Raw genomic sequence first — 10,883 nt, forward strand, 5'->3', positions numbered from 1 at the left:
CGCTGTTGTTGCCCAGACTGGAGTGCAATGGCACGATCTCGGCTCACCGCAACCTCCGCCTCCTGGGTTCAAGCAATTCTCCTGCCTCAGCCTCCCGAGTAGCTGGGACTACAGGCACGCACCATCATGCCCAGCTAATTTTTTGTATTTTTTTAGTAGAGACGAGGTTTCACCTTGTTGACCACGATGGTCTCGATCTCTTGACCTCGTGATCCACCCGCCTCGGCCTCCCAAAGTGCTAGGATTATAGGCGTGAGCCACCGCGCCCGGCCACAATTAGAAACTTTTTACACTGTTGTTTGGGTGATGTTTGTACCTATTTCATAAAGATGTTTACTGGATAAAATGAGATAATAGATGAAAGCACTGCAAAAAATATACTGTCAAATTCTCAGTGTTGGTGAAAATATCATTGTTACTATCAAGCTAAACATTTGGTAGTTAATATTATCAACTAAACAGAACTTTTTTTCTAAGCGTGACATTACTCCTACCATTTGAGATTTTTGTTTGTTTGTTTGTTGTTTTGGAGATGGAGTCTTGCTCTGATGCCAAGCTGGAGTGCAGTGGTGTGATCTCGGCTCACTGCAATCTCTGCCTCCTGGGTTCAAGCAATTCCCCCACCTCAGCCTCCTGAGTAGCTGGGACTATAGGTGTATGCCACCACACCTGGGTAATTTTTTGTATTTTAGTGGAGACGAGGTTTCACCATGTTCGCCAGGATGGTCTCCATCTCCTGACCTTGTGATCCACCTGTCTTGGCCTCCCAAAGTGCTTGGATTACAGGTGTGAGCCACTGCTCCTAGCCCCATTTGAGTTTTTTTTGGCAAAAACAAAATGACCAGTTCAATGCAGAAAACTTTTGAACAAAGGCATTTTTTAGGAGACTCAAGCAGCAAACAAAGCTCAGCAAAGATTCTACTAAATAGGAAAGAGGAGCTGCATCATGGCTTCATGGAATGAATTACATCTGATTTGATTTCAGGTAGAAGATGAGACGGTTTTGTGCAATATTCCCTACATGGGAGATGAAGTGAAAGAAGAAGATGAGACTTTTATTGAGGAGCTGATCAATAACTACGATGGGAAAGTCCATGGTGAAGAAGGTAGTGGTGCTGAACTCTGGGAGAAAATTTTGTTAGAATCAGGCCTCTTCTTTGGCACCTTATCATCTTGCCATTTTGCTTTTATCTTCTGTCCCATGGGCTACACACTAAAGAATATTTCAATGTCATCACATGGCTGGGAGTTAATTTTTTTATTTTTATTTTTTTAGAGACAGGGTCTCACTCAGTCACCCAAGCTGGAATGCAGTGGCACAATCATAGCTCATTGTAGACTTGACCTCCTAGGCTTAAGTGATTTTCCTGCTTCAGCCTCCTGGGTGGCTGGGACTACAGGCATACTCCACCACACCTGGCTAAATTTTAAAATTTTTTGTAGAAATGGAGTCTTACCACGTTGCCCAGCCTGGTCTTAAACTCCTGGCCTCAAGCAGTCTTCCCATGTTGGCCTCCCAAAGCTGTGGGATTACAGGCGTGAGCCACCAGCCTGGCCCAAAATATCCTAGTTATTTCCTTTTTTGCTTTTTGTTTTTTATTACCCTAGTTATTGCTGATTCAAGCAGCAGAAACAGAAATAAAAATTATTTAAAGTACCCTAGTTAAATTTTAAATGGAGTTGGGACATGAAAGGATTATATAGTAATCAGTGGCTGGAGAGAAAATTTATTATATAAATAAGTTTAATCTTAGAACTTAGGAGTTTTCCATAAGTACATCCAAGACCATTTTGTTCTTTATTTCTCTTTCTCTGAGAATGGTAATGAACCTCTCTGTCATACTTCTTTCATCCAGGTATCCCCTAGATCTCCCAGAAGTTGGTTTTAATAATCTGAATTTCCTAAAAGCAAATTGTTTGGATCTAGTTGTAATTCTAGAAAAGTCTGTCCATGTCTAAGAAATGGAAGGAGGACTGACTCCCCATCAATTTGTAAACCAACAGCATCACCTGCTGTTTTGACAATTGTGGGGGCTGTTGTGATGCTGTCGAACTACATTATTTGTCCTCAGCGCCTCCTAGTGTTCAAAAATCTATATTGTAGTAGATCTCCATAAAGTACAATTTTAGGAAAAAGTGCTGTCTTTTGATTTAAAGACATAATTACTGACCCATCAGCTGCAAAGCCAAGAGAATTTTCATTTTGTTTTTTTTTTCTTTGCCCTCCTGGAGATTGTTTGACACTTTTGTGAGATTTTGAACCATAAATTCAGAGTTGACTTGTAACTGAGAAAGTGAAGTTCTTCAGTAAGAATAAAGCCTATAACTGTATTCCTACTCTAACCAGCTGAACCATTGCATGTGTAGGAGCCAATCAAATGACTGTAATTTCCAGAAATCCCATATAAAAATGTACACCTGTTACTTATCTGGGCCTCTGGAGTGCATACAAGAAAACCTGCCTAGGAGGACTCATGGAATGCAAAGTGATCACTGCTCATCCTTCTAATCCTCTTGTTTCAGAGATGATCCCTGGATCTGTCCTGATTAGTGATGCTGTTTTTCTGGAGTTGGTAGATGCCCTGAACCAGTACTCAGATGAGGAGGAGGAAGGGCACAATGATACCTCAGATGGAAAGCAGGATGACAGCAAAGAAGATCTGCCAGTAACAAGAAAGAGAAAGCGACATGCTATGGAAGGTACGTAGCATGGGCTCCCTTATTCTGTTTTTAAAGTGATGGTGATAGGGAAGAAGGAAGAATGGAAAGGTTTGTTGCCTATTAAAGGCTGTTGGTGCTTCTTGTTGGTTTACTTAAAAGGAGAAAACGATCATTAACTGATAGCTTCAGATAGCTGTGACTTAGGTGAAGAATAAAGCAGAAGAACCGATATAATAATCGTTATTCATTTCTAATTATATGTGTTATATGAAATTGGGATCATGCCTATATATATATATATGTATATATTAAATTTTGTATCCCTTTTTATTTACTCTTATGAACACTTTTCCATGTCACTAATGTTTAATTAATTTAAAATTTAATAGTTTAATTATACTCTATGTTATTTAATTATACTATATGTCCAGGGACATAGTGTATTTTCTCTTATTATATCATAATTATAGTATCAGTCAGTTCTTCAGCATCCACTTTATGATAAGATTCTTCTATATTCAGATCTCTCCATGAACACTCTTCATTTCCAAATTCTTTTTATTTTTTAAATTTATTATTTATTATTTTTTTGAGACAGAGTCTTGCTCTGTCACCCAGGGTGGAGTGCAGTGGCAAAATCTCGGCTCACTGCAATCTCTGCCTCCCCGGTTCAAATGATTCTTGTGCGTCAGCCTTCCAAGTAACTGGGACTACAGGCATGCACCAACATGCCCAGCTAAGTTTTGTATTTTTAGTAGAGTTGGGGTTTCACCATGCTGGCCAGGCTGGTCTCAAACTCCTGGCCTCAAGTGATTCGCTCCCCTCGGCCTCCCAAAGTATTGCCTGGGATTACAGGTGTGAGCCACCTCATATCCAGATTCTAATTGGGACTGTGGATTTTGTTAATATGTAGACTCTAACTTCCTTATTTACTTGTAGCCTATATCATTTACTTATAGCCTTTATCAGTTAAGCCCAGATAGCACTGATGTTTATGTATCTCCAAACAATCAGTGGTTAGGTTAACAAAGCAGCTTTAATCAAAATGCTATGACAAAGGGAAAAAAGATCACACAGCTTTGTTTGCATGTTCTGATAATCACACTCAGGCACTTTTTATCATTTTCAATTCAGGCAACAAAAAGAGTTCCAAGAAACAGTTCCCCAATGACATGATCTTCAGTGCAATTGCCTCAATGTTCCCTGAGAATGGTGTCCCAGATGACATGAAGGAGAGGTAGGGAAAGATGTCCCACTTAGGCCATATACCAAGTGCTCAGATAAAACCTTTATTCCCTGCTAATTTTTGGTTAGTAAAAAACTTTGTTTATGGTAAGTGCATTATGATTTGCCCACACTTTGATTATTTCTTGCTTACTCAATTACATCTAAATGCCCCCTTGCTATATTAAGGGTCATCGTATACTGGCTTTTGAGTGAGTCTGACCAGAGAACTTTTCCTCTGCCACTTTTCTGGAGAGTTACACCAGCACCATCTTATCAAATCTTTCCCTCCCCTTACTTTCCAACATTTGCTAAACCCAGCATAATTACAATGGTATACCCACTTTTGTTATCTACCATTCTTTTATCAACCAGACCTATAAAAAACACCCATCCTCCCTTGGCAGACCATAGGTAGGCTACTGTCAGTACCCAGTCTGTATTTCCTCGGTGGAGGCAGTCCCTCGGAGGAACTCTCATCTCTCTTTTCTTAAATAGGTATCGAGAGCTAACAGAGATGTCAGACCCCAATGCACTTCCCCCTCAGTGCACACCCAACATCGATGGCCCCAATGCCAAGTCTGTGCAGCGGGAGCAATCTCTGCACTCCTTCCACACACTTTTTTGCCGGCGCTGCTTTAAATACGACTGCTTCCTTCACCGTGAGTGGGGCTACTCTGTTTGAAATGCTCTCCTCTCTTCCATCCCCAGCCACCGTTTCCTTCTCTTTGTTCTGGTTTCTCGTATAGAGTTCCTGGCTTCTGAGCTAATGTTTTATAAAGGGCCAGTTCTACTTTCCCTTGTTCAATGATAGTGCAACATGCTTTGCATGGTAGGGACAGACTAATGAGCAACATATCTGTTCCTCAGTACCTCCTAGCTTTGAAAGCATTGTGTTGATGTCAGAAATGACTAAATTTTATGCACCCTGATGGTATCTGTTTATATCAAATTCTAACTCTTAAAATAGCTCCCTAATTCAATTTTGTTCCTCCCCATCTTGTCAAGTGGATAGACCACTGGAAACAAGACAGTTTTTGTTTTCCAGCTTTTCATGCCACCCCTAATGTATATAAACGCAAGAATAAAGAAATCAAGATTGAACCAGAACCATGTGGCACAGACTGCTTCCTTTTGCTGGTATGTTCTTAAGCTGTTCTGGCATTGTTAACTTTGTTGAACATTGAGCAGGAAATGGTCCTCAACTTTCTGCCTCTGGCAACACAAGCCAAGTGAGCCAGTACATAGTACTCTGGGGGTCATATAGCACAAATAAAACATGGCTTTTGCTCTTAAGGAGCTCCCCAGTTACTGTGGGACTGCTCTTAAGGAATTCCCCAGACATGATAGGACTCTAAAGTTAGTCTGATGGAGTGCAGGTTCAAAGATCATTAAAGGCTTGCCTGCGCTAAGTACTCTCTGCTTAGATTTCAGAGCCTAACTGTATTGTTAGAATTGGAGCAATGTATGTGCTGGGGGGGTGGGTATGCACTCGAGTTTCTTTGCTGTCTTCTTAAAATGCATACAACTATGAGAGGACTAGCATATGATGATGCTAATATCTTGTGTGATCAACCAGATGGACCCTTCCCTGATGGGCAGACCTTATAAAGCAGCATAAATGGTCTGGCATAGCTGCAGGGAGGCAGTATACTGAGAGCTAGAAAGAAATAGATCAGCTGGACTTGCCAAAGACACAGGTTGGCTCTCTACATAACAGGATGAGCCTAGGTGATAAATAAAATACCTTGATAAAATTTCTGCCACCTATTAAAATTATACAGCCAGCCAAGTGCTTTTGGAACCATCTTCAGTGGGATAATAGATGGAAAGATGGTAGAGAATGCTGTTGGGATGCCTGTGGAAAATGGGCTGTATTGTAAAAGCAAAAGAATTTTTATCAGGTTTATTTTTTCTTTAATGTGTATTAACTTCTTCCTAGGTGCCAAGTACCATGGTAGGCCCTTAACATACCTTGTCTTATTTTCATCCTATAACAGTGTCATGAGGTAGAGGAAACGATGGATTACAGAAGTTAATATATTTTGCCTAAAGTTTGTTGATAAGTCAGTGGTGTGGCAGTGATGAAATTCAAGCCCTGGTCTAACTCCACAGGTCATACTTTTAAAATTACACCACGTTGGCTGGGCGCAGTGGGGCTCATGCCTGTAATCCCAGCACTTTGGGATGCCAAGGTGGGTGGATCACAAGGTCAGCAGTTCAAGACCAGCCTGGCCAAGATGGTGAAACCCCATCTCTACTAAAAACACAAAAATTAGCCGGGCGTGGTGGTGCATGCCTGTAATCCCAGCTACTCAGGAGGCTGAGGCAGAGAATTGCTTGAACCTGAGAGGTGGAGGTTGCAGTGAGTTTAGCTCATGCCACTGCACTCCAGCCTGGGCGACAGAGTGAGACTCCATCTCAAAAAAAAAAAAAAACCAAATACTCCATTATTTTTGGCCAGGTGTGGTGGCTCACGCCTGTAATCCCAGTGCTTTGGGAGGCCAAGGCAGGTGGACCACCTGAAGTCAGGAGTTTGAGACCAGCCTGGTCAACATGGTGAAACCCTGTCTCCACTAAAAATACAAAATTATCTGGGTATGGTGGTGCACGCCTGTAGTCCCAGCTACTCAGGAGGCTAAGATAGGAGAATTGCTTGAACCCAGGAGGTGGAGGCTGCAGTGAGCTGAGATCACCCCACTGCACTCCAGTCTGAGTGACACGGCAAAATTCCATCTCAAAAAATAATAAGAATAAAATGAAATTACTCCATGCTTTAAAAAATATACGAGGCGCAGTGGCGCATGCCTGTAGTCCCAGCTACTTGGGAGGCTGAGGTGGGAGGATTGCTTGAGTCCAGCAGTTCTGGGCTGTAGTGTGCTATGCCAATTGGGTGTCCACACTAAGTTTGGCATATGGTGACCTTCCAGGAGTGGGGGACCACTAGGTTGCTTAAGGAAGGGTGAACTGGCCCAGGTCGGAAACAGAGCAGGTCAAAACTCCTGTGCTGATCAGTGGTAGGATGGCGCCTGTGAATAGCCACTGCATTCCAGCCTGGGCAACATAGCAAGACCTTGTCTCTTAAAAAAAAAAAAAAAAAAGTATATATACATACACACACACACACACACATACATACATACATACATACATACATACACATGCATACATACATACACCATGCTTTGAAAACATGCCAGCATTTATATAAGTCAAAAGGGCGTTGCCCTTCTCATACGAGTCACTCTGATACCCTGTACATGTATTACAAAGATACTGCCAATGCCTGAAATGTATGTATGTTTAGCTTACAGAGATAATATATGCACAGTTTTTCTTTCATTGCTTTTTAGGTTTGAGTACATATTTAAATATAATGTTGGACTATTTTTCCCCAACTGTTTATTAAGAACATTATTAGGTCTGGGTGCAGTGGCTCATGCATGTAATCCCAGTACTTTGGGAGGCCGAGGTGGGCAGATCACCCGAGGTCGGGAGTTTGAGACCAACCTGACCAACATGGAAAAACCCCTTCTCTACTAAAAATACAAACCTAGCCAGGCATGGTGGCACATGTCTGTAATCCCAGCTACTCGGGAAGCTGAGGCAGGAGAATCACTTGAACCCAGGAGGCGGAGGTTACAGTGAGCCAAGATTGCACCACTGCACTTTAGCCTAGGTGACAAGAGCGAAACTCTGTCTCAAAGGAAGGAAAAAAAAAAAAAAAGAACATTTTCAATCATACAGAGAAGCTGAAAGATATCTTCTTCCTGGATTTGATAACATTTTTTTCTATATCTGCTTTCTCCATATATTATGTTTGTATATCTTTTGCTGAACCATTTGATAATAAGTTGCAGACACTGTGATGCTCATTTGGTAAATGTTTCAGCATAACAACATTCTCTTACATAAGCACATTATTACACATTGGACAATTAACAAGAATTATATAGTATACTATCCATTCTATTAATATATTTAATTTTTTTCAGCTGTACCAAGAATCGCTATTTTTGTCTTTTGTTTTGTTTCAAAACCAGGATCATTCACTCAGGTATCATATTTGGTTATTATGTCTCTTTTGCTCTTGTCGAAACTCCATTTCAAAAAAAATGGAATGCAATGGTGGAGTGCAATGGTGCGATCCCGACTCACTGAAGCCTCTGCCTCCCAGGTTCAAACGATTCTCCTGCCTCAGCATCCAGAGTAGCTGGGATTACAGGCATGCACCAAGACACCTGGCTAATTTTTGTATTTTTAATGGAGATGGGGTTTCACCATGTTGGTCAGGCTGGTCTCGAATTCCTGACCTCAGGTGATCCGCCTGCCTCAGCCTCCCAAAGTGCTGGGATTACAGGCATGACCCACTGTGCCCGGCCTTATTATGTCTTTTTACTCGTCTTTAATCTCAAATAATTCTATCACTTTTTAAATCTTTTTAAAAGTTCTAGGCTGTTTGTCTCATAGGATGACCCACATCCTGGATTCATCTGTTGTTTTTTTTCATGGTGTCATTTCCTTGGTCTTCTGTCCCCTCTTTCCTATAACCTAGAAATTAGGTTTGGAGACTTGATTTTATTTATGTTAAAATGTTTGGGGCCGGGCACAGTGGCTCATGCCTGTAATCCGAGCACTTTGGGAGGCCAAGGTGGGTGGATCACCTGAGGTCAGGAGTTCGAGAGCAGCCTGACCAATATGGTGAAACCCCATCTCTACTAAAAATACAAAAGTAGCCAGGCATGGTGGCACATGCCTGTAATCCCAGCTACTCAGGAGGCTGAGGCAAGAGAATTGCTTGAACCCGGGAGGTGGAGATTGCTGTGAGCTGAGATCATGCCATTGTGCTCCAGCCTGGGCAACGAGCGAAACTCCATCTCAAAAAAAAAAAAAAAAATTTTTTTTTTTGGTCATTATATTAAAATGGTGGCTCATGCCTGTAATCCCAGTCCTTTGGGGGACTGAGGTGGGTGGATAATTTGAGCCCAGGAGTTTGAGACCAGGCTGGGCAACATGGCAAAACCTCATCTATACAAAAATAAAAAAATTATCTGGGCATGCACCTATAATCCCAGCTACTTGGGAAGCTGAGGTGGGAGGATCACTTGAGCCCAGGAAGTCAAGGCTGCAGTGAGCTGAGATTGCGCTACTGCACTTAACTGGGCAACAGAGCAAGACCCTGTCTCAAAAAAAAAAACTATAATTTTTAAACATATATATATATATATATATATATATATATACACGTTTAAAAAATATAGGTGATGCTTTATATTTCACATTCAGGATAATATCAAGTTCAGTTAACTCAAAACTCTTTTGGAATTTCCTTTAGGCCCCACTATATATTATTCTAAATATCCTTAATAGGATATTTAGAGGTTAACCTTTATTTTATTTTATTTTTTTTACTTTTATTACTCAAAACAGCTTCATTTTTAAATTGAGCTTTCTGACTCTGCTTGTGCCTTCAACACTTTCACAATTTTCTGCTCCTGGAAAAGGAAAGCATGCTTGGTCCTGCACTAATGCATTCAGCACACATGGACCCACCTGCTGATACGCTTGTTTGCTTTGGGCAACCTCATAGAGACTTTAGGTCTCACAGCACAAACCGCCACCCCCCACCCCCCGACGTCTGCCTGGGCACCTGCCACATGCAGATTTCAGTGCTTTCCCAACCCTCTGGTATAAAGGTAATCAATTCTATTACAGGGGCTCAGGACAGCCTAGTTTTTTTAGAGGCTATATTGTAGGAAAGCCTGTGTGTATGTCAAATGGTGAACCATTCTGAATGCCTCTAGATGATGTCCCTGGAAGATAAATCTTTATTTTGTAGAAGTAGATTTAGTTTTCAGAAACAGCTAGAAGTCTTTGAAAACCAAGTCTGATGAGAAAATATTGACGATCAAGCTGAGCAATAATTATTTCATTTTAAAAGGGGGGGGCGATAGCTATAAAATAATGAAACAATATTTTGAGTTTCACACACAGATTTGAGAGGAAGTGTCAAAATTAAGTAGTAATATTGTACAGATTAAGCATTACACATTTTATTAAAGAAACAGAGAACGTGTGGTAGAATGGAAAGAATAGTGGCCTAGGGAGACAAGGAGCCCTGATTCCTATACCCCTCTGGAACTATTAGCTGTATAATCTCAAGCTAGTATCTTCCACTCTCTGAATCTCATTTCTTCATCTATAGGATAACGTATTCTCAAATTCCAAACAACTAACATGCAAGTTAATTTTAGATACAACTCACTGGAAAATTGAAGACACAAATGCCCAGATTATATCTTAAGATTACAGGACATGAGCTGGGTATGGTGGCATGTGCTTGTGGTCCTAGCTACTTGGGAGGCTGAGGCAGGAGAATCACTTGAGCCCAGGAAGTTGAGGCTGCAGTGAGCCATGATCAGGCCACTGTACTCCAGCCTGGGCAACAGAGAGAGACCCTATCTCAAAAAAAGAAAGATTATAGGACAACACTTTTGTGAAAAAGTATATTACTGAGTTTTGTTAAGCAGCTCTCTCATTGTTATATGATCATACTTATTATATGGTACAGAAAAAAAGAAAAGACAGTATTATTGTATTTAAGCACAGATGTTGCTAAGATGAAGGTCTGTGATGATGAGATCAGTATGGTGACTCAGGGCCTGTTCCTATTTTCCATCTGTAACGTGTCCACTGCAGGAAGGAGCAAAAGAATATGCCATGCTCCACAACCCACGCTCCAAGTGCTCTGGTCGTCGCCGAAGAAGGCACCACATGGTCAGTGCTTCCTGCTCCAACACCTCAGCCTCTGCTGCAGCTGAGACTAAAGAAGGAGACAGTGACAGGGACACAGGCAATGACTGGGCCTCCAGTTCTTCAGGTACGATGAACAGAAAATGAAGACTTTTTCTTTGCGTGCAAGGACTCTGGAAAACCCAGGATCACTGCCTGACGCTTAACATTACTACCTCTTAAAAATGTAAATTCTTTCTAGTTTT

The 10,883-nt window shown here is 41.3% G+C and overlaps 1 protein-coding gene across 7 annotated transcripts in view; it reads left to right on the top strand.

The window, feature by feature from the left end:
* EZH1 (enhancer of zeste 1 polycomb repressive complex 2 subunit) overlaps nucleotides 1-10,883 on the top strand; it is a 40,607-nt gene that overhangs the window by 16,277 nt on the left and 13,447 nt on the right. For all 7 annotated transcript variants that reach the window (XM_017509387.2, XM_037731686.1, XM_037731683.1 and 4 more), the window contains 6 exons: nucleotides 986-1,106; nucleotides 2,524-2,700; nucleotides 3,796-3,898; nucleotides 4,384-4,547; nucleotides 4,934-5,025; nucleotides 10,585-10,765. In XM_017509387.2, the coding sequence (XP_017364876.1) occupies nucleotides 986-1,106; nucleotides 2,524-2,700; nucleotides 3,796-3,898; nucleotides 4,384-4,547; nucleotides 4,934-5,025; nucleotides 10,585-10,765 (838 nt within the window). The remainder of the gene's footprint in view (nucleotides 1-985; nucleotides 1,107-2,523; nucleotides 2,701-3,795; nucleotides 3,899-4,383; nucleotides 4,548-4,933; nucleotides 5,026-10,584; nucleotides 10,766-10,883) is intronic.

This window comes from Cebus imitator, unplaced genomic scaffold (genome assembly GCF_001604975.1).
Source record: "Cebus imitator isolate Cc_AM_T3 unplaced genomic scaffold, Cebus_imitator-1.0 Scaffold415, whole genome shotgun sequence".
In the NCBI taxonomy this organism is placed as follows: Eukaryota; Metazoa; Chordata; class Mammalia; order Primates; family Cebidae; genus Cebus; species Cebus imitator.